The sequence below is a fragment of the Zingiber officinale genome, chromosome 5B (genome assembly GCF_018446385.1).
Source record: "Zingiber officinale cultivar Zhangliang chromosome 5B, Zo_v1.1, whole genome shotgun sequence".
NCBI lineage: Eukaryota > Viridiplantae > Streptophyta > Magnoliopsida > Zingiberales > Zingiberaceae > Zingiber > Zingiber officinale.
The window spans coordinates 113,582,630-113,599,801 of record NC_055995.1 but is presented as its reverse complement, the minus strand read 5'-3'; the positions used below and the strand labels follow the sequence as shown (position 1 = coordinate 113,599,801).

Here is a 17,172-nt window from a genome sequence, read left to right as displayed (position 1 = left end):
GCGCCTCCCCTCGGAGGAATACATGGCTGCTGCTGATCGGCCAGTGGTCCCCGAGCAGCAGATCACCTTGACGGACCCTCTTGCAAAAGCTTGGGAGGATGCTCGGCGCCGAATAGCCGTGATGACTCCCGGGTAGCTCGGCGACAGCAACCTACAACAGGCCACCGGGGTATGCTCTTTTTCTTTGTTCGTGTATTTGAATTAAGTTTTTAACTTGTTCACGTTTGCTCGCAGAACTGGGTGGAGCAGATTGCCATTAGCAATCGGTTGGCCGAGCTGGAGGACGAACTGAAGAAGCTCAAGGCTGCGGGGGACAGCAGACAATCGACGGCCGCTCTGGAGAAGGCCAAAAGGTTGCTGGAAGCTGAGCGGGGTAAGACTTCCGGCTTGACAAGCGAGGTTGCCCACCTCGAAGCCTTAGTCAAGCAGCGGGATAAAGAAATAAAGACCGCGACCGCTCGGAAGCTCAAGGCCATTGATGATATGGACTTGATGAAGGTGGAGAACCGGGGGCTGGAACAACGGGTGAAGGAGCTAGACGCCTCGCTAACTGCCGAACGGGAGGGTCGCTCCGCCGATCGGACCAAAGAAGAAGGAGCCTTGCAAGATCTTCAAGCTGCTCATGATGCTTCCCAGACTACTCTCAAGGATTACCAAGATGCAGAGCCCGGTCGATCGACGGAGGTGCACAAAGCCTTCGTCCGCTCGGACGAGTTTGGCGAGAAGTTTACCAACAAGCTCTCCTTGACTTTTGAGGAGGCAATCAAAGTGGCGGTGGAATACATGAAGAACAAAGGTCATGCTCCTGCCGATCTGTCCGTCCCTGCCGAAGACCTGGCGACCATGATGGGCTCCATCCCTGACCATCTTTTTAATTTTGATGACTAAGAATCTGTCTGTGAGGCTATTTTGTAATTTTCTGTATGCGCGCCGTTCGGGGCAAACTTTATAAATTTTGTCAATCCGCCGATCGGCGTGGATGAACTGTCTCTTGTTATTTGTCCATTCTTCCCACGTCCGATTTTTGTTTTTCGCCTTGGTCTTGAGCTTTTTGTGCCCAAGTACATGTGGTAAAGTACTTCGCCGGAGGTACGCGCGTTCAACACCTCTGGAGCCACTTTCTTCACTGTTTGCTTGCCTGACTTGAGCGTCGGAGGGTCGCCGCCGGGAACCCCTTCCCGGCCCGACTTCTGTGCAGGTTCGCCGGAGGTTCGTGCAACCAGTCGAAGATCCACGTCAGCAGCCGGGAGCGCCACGTGCCCAGCGTCCGTTGATTCAGCATTCGGACTGGATCAGCACCTTAGCAATTAAGCAACCAATATGATCTTTCAAGATGAGCATACCATCTATTAGATGAATATCATACCCTTTTGCCAAAAGTTGTCCTAAGCTTAGGATGTTGCTCTTCATATTTGGTACAAAGAAAAAATTTGAGATAAATTCATGTTTTCCATTCTTCAAACGGATGAGAATGTTACCTTTGCCTTTATCTCAATTTTTGATTCATCTCCGAAGGATACATTTCCACCAACTGATTCATCAAGCTCTACGAACATGTTTCTTTTCCCACACATATAATTGCTTGCACCAGTGTCGAGATACCAAATTGTATCTTCTTCTCTTTCATTATCTTTATACGCTAGCAATAGGGTGTCATCTTCTTCTTTCCTTTCTTCCATATAATTTACTCTTTCATATACTTTATTCTTGGGCGATCTACATTCTTTTGCATAGTGTCCAAATTTGTCACAATTGTAGCACTTAACTTGAGATTTATCATACCTCGAGTTTGTATACCCTCTTCCACGTCCTCGTGTTGAATGTTCTCCTCTTTCATTGTTGTTATTGGAGACCCATCCTTGCTCATTAGGACGACCTCGTCCATATCCACGACCTCTTCCACGTTGACTTCTATTGTTACTGAAGCTTTCATCTTTCTTTGTCGGTTGAAGAGTCGTCTTTAGGAGTTGTTGAGTAATTTCTTCATTAATCTTCTTCTTTTCTTCATGGGCTTGTAATGAACCCAGGAGTTGCTCAATCGTCATGACTTGTAGATCCTTGGTCTCTTCGATGATGGTTGTAATGCTATGAAAATTTGAATCCAATGATTGAAGAATTTTCTAAGTTTCTCACCATTTCTCTTTAGTTGATTGGAAATGGTAGAGACTCTAGAAAAATACTCTGATACTAACTCACATTCTTTCATACGAAGAGCATCAAATTGACTTCTTAATGTCTGAAAGTCGTACCTTTTTTACCTTTTCTTCTCCTTGATATGAGACTTGGAGTTTTTCCCATGCTTGCTTGGCTGAAGTAGCACTTGAAATCTTCTCAAAACCATCCTCATCTAAAGCTTGATAAATGAGGAAGAGAGCCTTCTTGTCTCTCTTTCTTAAATCTCTCAGACTGTCTTTTTCAGTTGAAGATAACGTCGAGTCATCACGAGGCTCAACGTAGCCTTTTTCTATAACTTCCCAAACATCATGAGCTCCAAGAAGCGTCTTCATCTTGATAATCCAATTGTCATAATTACTCGCTTTGAGTACTGGAATTTGGAAGGGAACCATACCTCCATTAGCCATGGCTCTGATACCACTTTGTTGGAAACAGAAATTATGGGAGAAGAAAAAAAAGAATTATAGAAGGAAAAATGTGGAAGAGGAGAAATAATTCTATGTGGAAGAGGAGTAGAAGAAAATAAAAAACTCAACTTGTTCATTCATGAAAAAGAGTACATATTTATAGGATTATTGGATAAGCACTAATATGAGATAATCATGATATTTTTTTAAAAAAATTCTATCTCCACGAACTCTTATCAAAATTATCAATTCATCAAGTTTTATCTCTATCCTATCTCTAGTCAAGACTTACCACCTCACCATTCTATCTCCATAAAATTTTATCAACAACTTTTATCTAAAAATCAAATTTAATTTCCATCACAAGGGTTCACCTTTCCCCATTCCCTGATCCGCCAATGTCGCGTCGTCAGAGTCACCTATTTACCCAAACCCCTCGCGCAGCTGCTCGTCCACGATCTCGTCGAGGCGGGCGTGCAGTGAAACTTTGGGCTTCTTCGGCATCAAGACGCTGAGGAGTCTCTCTTTGCACAGAATGGGTGTGAGACTCTTTGATGGCCGCCCCCCTTCCGCCCATCGCATCCACCCTTCTCACCTCCCTCAAAATGGAACATTGCATCCTTTGCCAGGAAGTTTTCCTGCACTCCGTCCTCGCCTCCTGCCCTTTCCTCTAGACTCTGCATCTCATATGTTGCTCCGAACTCTACAACAACAACCTATGCATCCACTCTGCCTCCATTAAGCATCTAGTCCTGTTACACAGGAATACTAGCATCTGCGTCATCTACCTCGGCTGCCCAAAGCTCGAGTCGCTCGCCGTCGACGTACTGAGCTGCGCATCGAAGCGCCCAAGGTCCGAAACACATCATTATTTTTCCTCCTCAATCCGTCGGCAGATCCTCCAGATGCAATGATGAGGTTTCTGGGAGCTGCTTTTCCATCTCGTACCGCTTGGCTCATGCTGAATTCTATCACAACCCCAAATGTGAGAGAAGATCGATCGATCGATAAAGCTGACCTTCTTAATTTTTATGCATACTCTTAACGTAATTAATTTGCTTTGATTGACAGATATTAGCAGCAAAAAACGGGATTGATAGATTTATTCATTGTCCGAGATACAGAGAGAACGTCATGATCTTCAACCTTGATTTCAATCTGAAAGATCGACGGTCAACTATGATATTGACCCAGGTGCTCAACAAGTGCAATGACTGCAATACCCATTTTGATATACGTGTAGATCCCACGCGTATACAAAACACCAATGAAACAGCAAGGGACGATCACTTGCCTCCTGACTCTATGGACGTAGCAGAGCTAATTAAATTACGGATGACCTTTCCCGAGAAGACGTTTCGAGTGTTTCTCTTAAATCAGGAGGAGATGAAGGAGAAATTAAAGCAGGTGGGATTGCAAAAGCTGAAAAGTGGCACTAGCAATACATCCAATGAGTTCCGAGTCGAAATATCCTCTAGTGTCGCTAACTGCATTGAAATTAAATTTTAGTATTTTTTTTTCTATTTATTCAGTGTTGCTAACGTGTAGTCGATACAGATGTTTTCACCATTTTATTCGTAAGTGTTGGATTTGAATCATACAGCGTCGTTGTTTAAAACTTAATTAGTTCGTGCATTTCTGGTGATTAGTTTGATGGACTTGTGATTTGCGAGCTTTAGATAACCTTTAATGCTTATAAACTCTGCCAATAAGATGGATGTTACGTTGAGGTAGAGGTAATGATGTGGATGTCTGCCGACTTGGTAGCTATCGAAGTGGAGGTTTAGTGCGATTTGCACATCCAGGAATTATTTCCGACGATATTCCTTGTTGCTTAAGTTACTAAGAGTGTCCCCCAGCACAGCTCAGCTGTAAGAGGCACGGCAGTTAATCTATGACACCCACGGTGTTGGAACTCCTGGTGATGTTGGGCCACCGCGTCAAGAGTTGCTCACGCTTCCAGATTTACTTGTGGGCGAATAAGAGGGGAAGGCCGCCCACCTCCGGAATTAATCTGACCTAAGACCTAGAAATTTACTAGACTTTCATTAGTCGTTAATTGACACACTTACCTGAGTATCTATAGATATTAGGTTGATAGATATATATACATGATAGTAAAAAAGATGGAATTCGTCATCCTAACGATCTCACACGGTCAATCTTACGACTATTTGTGAGAAACTAAATTGGAAAATTGTAGTTGACCAGTGCGGAGAAGGGCTTTTTTTCTTCGACTTTGTCGAGATTCGAACTTTTATCCTATAATAACAACTCTACTTCACACTAGCCAACACAATCTTATCCCAGGAGCAGCAGATAGATATATATACATAGAGATTGTTATCCTGGTCTTCAGGAAGTTAATTAAGGATGGTTCAATCATTTTAGCCATTAATTATAAATTATTGGCTATTGATGATGGCAATCTCCAGCACTAATATCAACCGTTCAATCATTATTGGCCAAAATTATGATTGTGAAGGGGCTATTGTGATACAGTCAACCTCACTCGGGTAGATGAAAGAATCAAGACAATCTAATTCAATTATTAAGGTCGACATGGTCAAGCAATTTTGTCAAATCAATTTGTCATTAGTCAAATTAGTTAAATATATTAATCAAACATAATTTAACACCTACACATCGTTAAAATGATGACCTAGTCAACCGATTCACTGTCCATTAAACTAGTTGACTCTTTAAGATAATTGATCAATTCGCTTAGTGCTACAAATGAACAAGTCAGTCATTCATTAACAAGTTTAGCATTAACTCCACTAATGTTTATTTATATTTATTCAATAATATAAAATATATACAATATCATTCATTCATTAATAAAACTCATAAAGAATTTACTAACTAACTTATTTATTGGCAAACTTAAATGTATTTTACTCTTTTAACTCTTTAAAAGTTTAGTTAGTTTATTCCTCAAGTTATTTCACCAAACAGCTCGGCAATCACCTTGTTAACAAAACAACTTAATATAAATAAGGCTAAGTTGGCCAATTCATGCTCGGTTTGACGCATATAATAGCGAGGCCTTAGTCTGATATTATTTAACTATTTAAAATGTATTTGTGGGTGCCAAGTAAGGACATCTTCAATGATTAGAATTCTAAATGAGTTTTTTTTCAAGATCCTAATATGTCACATCAATAATATGAAAGCTCATTGAAATATCTTCAATGGTTAAAGCTTTAAATGAGCTTTCTTATGATCTATATCATAGCATGAGTTGCATGGCTTCATGCATATTGCATCAAATTTAACACAAAAGAGCAAGTTTGTGTTTTCATTACTGCTCTTAAACTACAAATCTCAAACCTCACCTCTATAATGATTCTAAGATTTTTTATTTAGCTTTTTTGATTTTACAAACCTCTCATAAACTTTGCATTGGAGATGCCCTAAACAAAGTTGCTTTCCAAAACTACCTTCCCGTGTTCTTCAATTACTTGCAAAACGATGAAATCATTGTTCATGTGTTGCAAAAGCTAATAACGCTCACCTCATGCTCCTCTTCACGGTCCATCCCAGGGTTTGTGAAAGGATGATAAATCATAATACTGTATGACCTTCTAAGTAGAAGAAACTTTTTTCCCTGAAGGAATGAACTTAAGGGATTCAAATCTTGCTCATGTATTATAATTTTATCATCTGAGTATTAACTCGGCTATGCTCGTGGGGGTGATAATATCATTATTCATTATCTATCTTTTAGATGTCGGGGCATAAATCTTCGGACCCTGTGTACCTCATCCCACCCATCACTTGTCCTCTCAGTTATCATGATTTATCCTTCTCTTGATGGTCTTGAATTGGGTGCGACGAAAACATTGAGAGCGAATGATTTTACCTTTTTACAACAAATGATCTATCTTTTAGAGGTTTCTTCCGACAAATAGTTTTGAACCTTAGTCCATTGGAGGTCATTTGGCTTGCAAAGGGAGGTTGTTATACTTCCTCTTGTGCGTTCAGAATGAAACTGAAACACTCAAATTAAGGAAGAACAAATACTTTTTGTCCTTGTCCTCTGTGTTTTCATCGTCACAAAATGGCTCATTCTCCAACTTGAAGTCTCATTTTTTAAAAAAAAAAAAAATAGAGAGAACAAAAAAAGGATGATTATTAAATGAAAATTATAATTCATGAGTATGTACATTAATAGAGGTTTCATATGAAATAGATTCGCCAAATACAACTCACCTTGTGGTGGGTTGGTGCGTACCAAATTGGCTCAAACTAGACGGATGGGTCACATCTCATGGATCGATGACTAGGGGTGTGTAAATAAATTAAGTCTCTTGGCTAGCTTTTAGAGCCGGATCAAATAAATACTTGATTCCTATTTTAATTAAATTATCAAATTTGAGTCAAATTTAAACCTGTTTAATAATTTTTTAAAATAAATTTGTACCTATAATATTTTATTTGATTGTTAATGAACTACTCGTGAACCAAACTCAAATTAAACTCGAATTGAACTTTATTTATTTTTATATAATTTTAATTTAAATATGTTTAAATTATGATCTAAATAACTAAATTCGAGCTCGAATTTAAATCACTTTAAATTATAGTTCACTTATGTTCAAATCAAAATCTGAACTACTCGAATAAATGTTGAACTCGAATTTTATTTTGAATTGAGCTCAAACTAAAATGATTTATATTTTCAAGTTTGGAATCAAATCTAAATATCATATATATTTTTAAGTTCAAATTTTAATATTGATATGTTTATATTATTCGATTTTTTTGGACCTCTATCGCGCCTAACTTAGCATGACCTGAAGGGCAGGCTTTTGGATGAATATCCTACTAGATTGCTTATTGTTTCAAAGACGTGTGCCATTACCGATTAGCCACCTTCACCAATGACCTCATTCCTGTTTGTTTTTTTAATTGGTCAAACAATTGCAAGTATTTCTCTTGTTTTTAGTTGCCATCCATCAAAAGATCCGGTCTTATGAAAGGTAATGTCAAAAAATAATAATAATAATAATAATAAAATCACGAATTTGAAATGTTCGTTCCAATAATCAAGTCAAACACTTCAGGAACCGTTAATTTTTATCACTTGCATGTGCGGCGTGGGCAAAGTCACCGCAGCGTGCCTAAGCCCCTACGTGACTTGGTATATTTCATGCATGCCGCTTGTCAAGTTTGAAACCGCCAATGCTTTCGAGTTCGACGCCGCCAAAGCCTATAAAAATCCTCTCCCTTAGCTATGATCCTTCTTAATTCGATCGATGGGAGACGTCGATGAAGAACTCGGTCGGCTACTTGGCCTGGATGTTCCGGCGGGCGCTGCTGCGGCTTCGTTGGCTCAGCCGCCGGTGGCCCTGTTCGCGGGACAGAGATGGGCCAAGCGGGAACTGTCGGTGATGGTGGCGGCTTTGAGGCAAGTCATTGCGGGGGGTCAGATGTCGTCGCCCACGCCGGGAGATGCCACCACCGGCGGGGAAAGGGAGACGTTGCCGGAGAGTGGACCGGCTTGGAAATACCATCGAGCAGTCAGCGATCGACCACCAGCCGCAGGTTAATGATCAATCTATTGATTATTCCCCGAGCATTTCGCATGTAGTTTCCTAAGTGTGTAACTGCAGCGGTGGCGTCGGCCAGCATAGCGAATAATATTCCATCTCCGGCGAAAGCAGGAGGAGGAGGAGGAGGGCCAAGGAAGTACAGAGGAGTCCGGCAGCGGCCGTGGGGGAAATGGGCGGCGGAAATAAGAGACCCTCGAAAGGCGGCGCGCGTGTGGCTAGGAACCTTCGAGACGGCCGAGGGCGCCGCCCGGGCCTACGACGCGGCCGCCTTCGGCTTCAGGGGCAGCAGGGCAAAGCTCAACTTCCCGGAGGACGCCCACCTCCTCCCTCCGACTGGCACCGCTCCTCCGAAACCAGCCTGCAGCTAGGTATGCTCCTCCACAGAGAATGCCGATGATGTCATTGCCACTGGCGCCAAAATCAGCTCATCCCGAGGATCTTCCTCAGAATAGCAGCCGTTAATTAGTTGCTCGATCTCCTTCGGCCTCTCTGTTTTTTTTACCCTTTTTTGTTTTCAATCATTGTCGTCGTCGTCCTCGTTTACTTGTACAATTATTTCTTCGGAGGATTCGAATTCATAAAAATAGTCAATTCATTGTTTGTTTGGGTGTGATCAAGACCTGCCGCATGAACAGAGAACGATTATTTAACCATTTTTAGTATGAAAGATTTCTCACTTTTATGCTTCTGCAAATGTAGATTAAACATTTCCAATAAAGGGGAAGTTGTTGATGGTTAAAAAAGTTGAAAGGTATTGTAGATGGAGAAGTGCAGAAGGTCAAAATTCCTAATAGATAGTTGAGAGAGGATGTGAAATGGTCGAGGAAAAATCTGAATTGGAGAAATGATTCTAAGATTTTAATTTTACCATGATAATTATTGATTTCTTAAGTATTATTTATTTTATTATCTCTAAGTTATTTCGGCAATTTATCAAAGGGCGCATATAAAAATCTGAATTTATCAAAAGGCGTACTCTACTTTGATATTTACCACAGAACGCACATTTTTAAAACCATTTTCAATTTTACCCTCCTGACAATTTGACTTTTTTACCTTTTTCTTTTCTCCACTATTTTTCTCTCTCTTCTCTCTCATCTTTTTTTTTTGCAAAACATATGAATAATATTAGTTAATCTTTTAATAACATTTTAATACATTTGAAGAAACAAAAATAAACAATGAATAACATATTTGAACTCCTTGCAATTTCAGAAATCCACCGGAACTAAAATGAGTGTAATCGAAGCTCTCTAGGTCGATCAGTGAGTTTCGATCAAAACTCACTGATGGACCTAGAGAGCTCCGATTACATCTATTTCAGTTTCTATGGATTTCTGAAATTACAAGGAGTTCAAATATGGTGTCCATTATTTATTTTGGCTTTTCATAGACGTTAACATGCAAAATCAAAGAATCGTCAAAAAGCTCACGGTGGGCCTGATATGGAATCATATCAGGCCCAACATGGGCCTGATATCATTCCATATCAGGTCCAACATGGGTACAATCGGAGCTCTCTAGGTCCATAAGTGAGTTTTGGTCAAAACCCACTGATGGACCTAGAGAGCTCCGATTGCACCCATTTCAGTTCCTATGGATTTTTGATGTTGCAAGGAGTTCAAATATGATGTTTATTATTTATTTTGACTTTTTATATATGTTTATACATAAAATCAAAGAATTGGCAAAAATAGCCCACGTTGGGCCTGATATGTAATCATATCAGGCCCAACGTGGGCCTGACAACGTGGACATTTTTGCCAATTCTTTGATTTTGCATGTTAACGTCTATGAAAAGCCAAAATAAATAATGGACACCATATTTGAACTCCTTGCAACATCAGAAATCCATAGGAACTGAAATGGGTGCAATCGGAGCTCTCGTGTGTTTCCTTGAAAAAAGTGTTAATTCGGAATGCTGAGTTGCAACAAATGGATCAGTAGGTGATGAATGGGAATGCTCCTCCGTAGTGAAAACTGCATGATGAATGGAATTTTGCATGACTAAATCAAGCCCGGTTGGACTCTGAGGTTGTGAATAACTTGTTTAATTGGTCAGGGTTGGAGTTGTGTCCCTATCCCAATTGATCTCGCTTCAGTCCAGCACAACATTCATTATCACTATCTCAAATGAAGTTACTATAAGTTTATGTATTTAGTATTATGCATGTAACTATTACTGATTCAAGGATACATACAAATCAAAGAAATACAACATATGTATTAAAATAATTCCATATCAGGTTCAACATGAGTTTTTTTTTTTTGCCGATTCTTTGATTTTATGTATAAACATCTATAAAAAGCCAAAATAAATAATAAACACCATATTTGAACTCCTTGCAACATCAGAAATCCATAGGAACTGAAATGGGTCCAATCGGAGCTCTCTAGGTCCATCAGTGGGTTTTGATCAAAACCCACTGATGGACCTAGAGAGCTCCGATTGAACCCATTTCAGTTCATATGGATTTCTGATGTTACAAGGAGTTCAAATATGGTGTTTATTATTTATTTCGGCTTTTTATAGATGTTTATACATAAAATCAAAGAATCGATAAAAACAGCCCATGTTGGGCCTGATATGGAGTCATATCAGGCCCAACCTAGGCCTGATATGGAATGATATCAGGCTCATGTTGGGCCTGATATGATTCCATATCAGGCCCAACGTGGATTTTTTTATCGATTCTTTGATTTTGCATGTTAATATCTATGAAAAGCCAAAATAAATAATGGACACCATATTTGAACTCCTTACAATTTCAGAAATCCATAGAAACTGAAATGGATGTAATCGGAGTTCTCTAGGTCCATCAGTGGGTTTTGACCGAAACCCACTGATCAACCTAGAGAGCTCTGATTACACTCATTTTAGTTCCGGTGGATTTCTGAAATTACAAGGAGTTCAAATATGCTATTCATTATTTATTTTTGTTTCTTCAAATATATTAAAATGTTATTAAAAGATTAACTAATATTATTCATATGTTCTGTAAAAAAAACAGATGAGAGAGAAGAGAGAGAAAAATAGTGGAGAAAAGAAAAAGGTAAAAAAGTCAAATTGTTAGGAGGGTAAAATTGGAAATGGTTTTGAAAAGGTGCGTTCTTTGGTAAATATTAAAGTAGAGTACGCATTTTGGTAAATTCAGATCTCTATATGCGCCCTTTGGTAAATTGCCGAAGTTATTTTCATGTAGATGAACCTATCCAAAAATATCCATATAAATTTTTATAATTATATCAACATGTCTAATTTGACTGTTTTCTCGTGAAGGGCCATGTTATGTGAATCTCACAATCGCCTAGTTATCTTTTTTTACTTTGTGATGTAGAATCAGGGTAAACCTAGTATGCACTATGATAGTCAATGATGCTCCCCATTGGGACACCATCCCCTTGTGGTAGATGTCCTATTTTCAAGGAGACACTACTAGTCCGACTGCTTTCCAAAAGGAGACTCCTGTCATCACAAAGCTCCACAATCCCCTAGGTTATCTCCTTTACTCATAACACTGACTCTACACATCTCGGGCATTTATAGATAGGAGATTTGGTTCACATTTCAGTCATTCCCTATGTCTTGTGAGGTTATGAAGATATGGGTTAGTGTTGTTGTAATGATTGAGAGCACTATATTTGCACAAAAATAGCAAGCATGCAATAAACAGGTAAATAAAATAGTAAGGTTCAAAAATTGTTATCTCCTCCGGTTGAAGCGTCGGCGTGCCGACTATTTTTAGAGAATATATTGCCGCCCACGGTGCAGAGGCTCTCCCGCAAAATTCTCCCAAGATCTGACAACCACTCGCGTCGTTCGTAGGTGCACTCCAAGACGAATGTCGCACTCGGACCCAACCTCAGATCGCGGAATACCAAGCCTCAGGACAGCGCACGCACACACAGAGAGAGAAGAAGGAGAAAAGCAAACTGCTCGAGAGATATCGAACGAGGAACAGAGGCGCAGCATTTATTCACTCTGAAGCAAAGCACTGCTTCACCAGCGAACCAAAGCGTGCGTCGGTTCTAGACAGAACCAAACCGTGTGTCGCTTCCGCACGCGCGCGGGACAGAGCCAAACCAAACCAAAGACTGGCAAAAATAAACCAGGCCGCTTGCAAGCGTGAGGCCCACGAGTTGGGGATTTGCACCCCCCCTGCGCGCGTGCGTCGCGCCCGGTTTATGGATTTCCGCCTCGAACCCCCCGAAACCACCTGATTTGGGCTCGGCCCACGCATGCGTGTAGGTCCCCTTAACTTTGCTAAGCAAGGATGGAAGAACTCCATATATAAGGTCTTCCAACCTTCTTAGCTTAGCAATGTGAGACTAAATGCATACACATATGCATTACTAGAACAACAACAAAAAACAAAGAATAATTTGAATTAAAAACACGGAACTCAACAATCCCCCACTAATTCAAATTATTTTGGTCGAAAACAAAGAGTTGTCCTAAGCCTTGGTTGCAATGAGCTTTTAGTGAAAATACCTTCCGATTTGAATTTTCACCTAAGTACACCAATCTTATTCACATAGGTTTGAAGAGAACACAGTCTTGAATTTAAACCTTTTATATGTGAAAATCAATTGGTAACAACTCATCACGGGCGACGGTTGAATCCTTCTGGGTTGGTGCATTACGGCTATGCCACCGAATCTTGTTTCATAAGTGCTAAGGAGAGTTGCCTAGACCCCTCACACTGCGGCCCCACAATTACACTTATATAGGTGAGTTCTCCAAGGATGTACTGCGAGCATCCTGTCATTAAGACCTTGAACTCATTAAGAGCTCCTAAGCTCATCCTTACTAGCAGTCAAGCATCTATCCAGGGAAGAGACTGTGAGATTACATCTCAATCAATTTGATGCTTACGGTTCACCCTTATAACTTATTTATACCACATTGAACCTATTTCTTGGGATCTCCAATCAGATAGGTTGGGTTGCCGCTATAGATGAATCCAGGATATGCCTCAGTCTCATTCCCTTACTAGATCTCTTGATTTTCTCAGAATCAAGTCCTTTAGTGAGTGGATCAGCAATATTGTCCTTTGAAGTTACAAAGTCCAATGACGTCACTCCAAGAGACACTAACTCACGAATAGACTTTAATCTTATTCGTACATATCTCTTCTGTTTCTGGTTATACTTGGAGCTTCTAATCTGAGCTATTGTTGTTTAATTATCACAGTGTACTGAAATAGAAAGTATTGGCTTCATCATCAAGGGAATTTCAGAAAGAAGACCCTTAAGCCAATCAGCTTCAGTTACTGTGGTATCCAAATCACACAATTCTGCCTCAGATGTAGAACGGGATATAATCGTCTGTTTAACAGACCTCCAAGCAACTGCACCGCCTCCAAGTGTAAAGATATAACTAATAACGCTTTTACACTCAGCAGTGTCAGCTATCCAACTAGCATCACTATATCCCTCCAGAACTGCAGGGAATCTCCCATACCACAAGCCCAAGGATATAGTGCCTCTTAGGTATCTGAGTACTCTGTCTAATGCATCCCAATGCGTTTTGTCTGAACAGCTGGTAAACCTGCTCAATTTCATTATAGCAAAAGAAATATCAGGTCTAGAACAATTTGCTAAATACATTAGACTACCTATTATTTGTGAGTATCTTAATTAAGATACTGCCACACCACTCTTATTCTTGTGGAGAATTTTTGAAGGATCATAGGGTGTGACGACAGATTTAACTTAGCTATAGCCATATTTCTCTAATACTCTCTCAACATAGAGTGACTGAGAAATTGATATTCCTTCAGTTGAACGAGTCAACTTCAGCCCTAAAATCATGTCAGCACAACTCATATCCTTCATATCAAACTTACCACTTAAGAGGGTCTTAGTCTCATTAATAATAGAAAGGTTAGAACCAAAAAGTAGGATATTATCTACATATAAACATAAGATAATACAATTATCACCTTTCATTTTAGCATATACACATTTATCAGAGTCTTTCATTTCAAAGCCAAACGATAGCATAGCTCTATCAAATTTTTTGTGCCACTGCTTTGGGGCTTGCTTCAAACCATAAAGAGATTTGACTAACCTACAGACTTTATTCTCATTTCCAGAAACTACATGTCCCTCAGACTGATCCATATATATCTCTTCTTCAAGATCTCCATTAAGGAATGTCGTTTTGACATCCATTTGATGGACCTCAAGATGATATATGGATGTCAATGCTATCAACACTCGGATTGTAGTAATTCTAGTAACAGGAGAATAAGTGTCAAAATAGTCAATCCCTTCTTTCTGTTTGAATCCCTTAGCAACTAGGCGGGCTTTGAATTTATCTACTGACCTATCAGGTTTTAGTTTTCTCTTAAACACCCATTTACATCCTATAGTGGTACACCTAGGAGGTAAATCTACCAACTCCCAAGTGGCATTAGAGATAATAGAGTCCATTTCACTTGTAATGGCCTCTTTCCAGTGCTTAGCTTCAGGAGAAGCCATAGCATCTCTATATGTCACAGGATCACCTTCTATATTATAGGTGATAAAGTCCTGGCCTAAATCCATAGACACAGGTTGCCTCTTACTCCTTCTCAGTTTTGTATACTCACTAGATTCATCTAGTCTAGAGTGATTTGAGGAAGGTGTACCTACTACGGATAATGGGACCTCTACGGAAGCAGGCTTATCTCTAATAGGAATACCAAATATAGACTGAGGTGTTCTCGTTTTCATAGAAAATATATCCTCAAAAAATGTCCAGAAATTCAGAAACCTATATGCAATACTATTTTGAGCATAACCCAAGAAGATACCATCTACGGTCTTTGGACCAAGTTTTTTTTCTTCTGTGTTCAGGTACTAGTACCTTTGCAAGGCACCCCCACACTTTAACGTATTTCAAACTTGTCCTCCGGCCTTTCCAAAGCTCATATGGATTTTTATCCCTTAACTTCATGGTGACTCTATTTAACACATGGCATGCAGTATATAGAGTCTCCCCCCACATGAAGTTGGGTAACCCAGAACTGCCTAACATGGAATTAATCATATCTTCAAAGGTTTGATTTTTTCGTTCTACTATACCGTTGGATTGAGGACTATATGGAGCAGTTACCTCGTGAATTATACCTGCATCTTGACAAAAATTTTGAAACAGGTTCGAGGTAAACTCTCCACCCCTATCAGACCTTAACCTCTTAATAGATTTATTTGTTTGATTATCAGTTTCAAATTTAAAAATCATAAATTTATCTAAAGCTTCATTCTTAGTTTTCAGCAAATAAACATAACAATAACGAGAGTGATCATCAATGAAGGTAATGAAATACCTTTTATGGTCTCTTGTTATTATACCGTTAAACTCACAACAGTCAGTATGAATCAATTCTAAAATATCAGAATTTCTATCAACTGATTTGAAGGGTTTACGAGATTGTTTATATTACACACAAACTTCACATTTTTTCTTATCATTTATAGCATGCTTAGGAATCATGTCTAGGTTCATCATCCTTTTTATGGTATTAAAACTGACATGTCCTAATCTGTCATGTCATATATCATAAGACTCAATGTTATATGAACAACCAATATCAGTGGATTTATTTAAAGTAGCATTTTCTACATTGAGTTTAAATAAACATTCATTAAGGTAACATTTTCCAATAAATGCTCCTAAATGTAATATTACAATTTTATTACATTTAAAGTTCAACTCATAACTAACGCGGACTAACTTTGACCCGCTAATCAAATTTCGACGGACCACTGGAACATGATGCACCTCATGTAGTGACAGGACTTTTCCAGAGGTGAACCTCAGGTCAACTTGTCCTATCCCAAACACCCTGACTGCAGAATGGTTCCCCATGGTCACGGAAGTTCCTTCAATTACCTATCGCTGGTGTCATCACTAGCAGTCACAACATTTGCTTGTGCCTTGGTGTTGGACGTATTGCTTTGATTTTTCTTCTTGTCCTTTTGCTTAGAGCAGAATTTGGCATAATGTCCAACTTGTCCACACGCTCAGCACGGCTTACTTCCATTTTTCTTTTGAACCTTTGGTTTGGGTTTCATCTTGTTCTTCATTTTCTTATTTTTGAATTTATTCTTGTCAGATGAGACTACTACGTTTGCCTTTGGAATAAAATCCATAGGCATTCTTTTATCATCATCTTTATGTTGCTTCCAATGTTCTTCTTCGATATTTAAGGCAATCAACAAATCTTCTAGAGAGATTTTACCTCTCCTATGTTTAAGAGTCATGCCAAAATCTTCCCAACTCGGAGGCAATTTTTTGATGATAGACAAGACCTGAAATTTTTCGGGTAATGGCATATCTCCTTCAGCAAGACCATGAATTTGAACTTGGAATTCATGTGTCTGCTTAACCACAGATTTCCCTTCAACCATTTTGAAGTTTAGGAATTTTACCACAGTTTACTTTTCTAAACCAGAATATTCGGAGTTGTATTTTTTATCAAAAGATTTCCACAACTCTTTAGCCGAAGACGTTGAGCAGTACACATCAAATAGTACGTCTGAGAGGCTAGACAGGATCCTCCCATGGTAGAGATAATCCCTTTGCTCAAACCTCTGTAAGGCAGCACTATAGGTAGGTTCCTCTTCATTAGGTGAAGAAGGATATGTTTCTATAACGGAGAATAGTCCTAGTGTAGTAAGCCAAAATTTCATCCGTTGTTGCCAATGTCTGAAGTTTTGCCCGAAAAATCTCTCGGGTCTAGCGTTAGCCTTATCAGACCCCGTTACCCTATCATGCATCATGTCTATTGATGCTTATAATATATTCTCTAAAATTGTTGTAATGATTGAGAGCACTATATTTGCACAAAAATAGAAAACATGCAATAAACAGGTAAAAGAGTAAGGTTCAGAAATTGTTATCTCCTCCGGTTGAAGCGTCGGCGTGCCGATTGTCTTTAGAGAATATATTGCCGCCCACGGTGCAGAGGCTCTCCGACAAAATTCTCCCAAGATCCGACAACCGATCGCGTCGTCCGTAGGTGCACTCCAAGACGAACGTC

The 17,172-nt window shown here is 39.6% G+C and overlaps 1 protein-coding gene across 1 annotated transcript; it reads left to right on the top strand.

The window, feature by feature from the left end:
* Positions 1-7,843: 7,843 nt before the first annotated feature.
* On the top strand, positions 7,844-8,670 carry LOC121986929 (ethylene-responsive transcription factor ERF110-like). Its single transcript, XM_042540852.1, has 2 exons — positions 7,844-8,132; positions 8,201-8,670. Exons 1-2 carry the CDS (start codon positions 7,844-7,846, stop codon positions 8,506-8,508), a joined length of 597 nt encoding a protein of 198 aa, XP_042396786.1. The 3' UTR covers positions 8,509-8,670.
* The last annotated feature ends 8,502 nt before the right edge of the window (positions 8,671-17,172 follow it).

Coding starts and splice junctions, on each gene's coding strand:
- LOC121986929 (XM_042540852.1), top strand. CDS start 7,844: ATGGGAGACGTCGATGAAGAACTCGGTCGGCTACTTGGCCTGGATGTT. Junction 8,133..8,200: donor CGATCGACCACCAGCCGCAG/GTTAATGATCAA, acceptor GTGTAACTGCAG/CGGTGGCGTCGGCCAGCATA.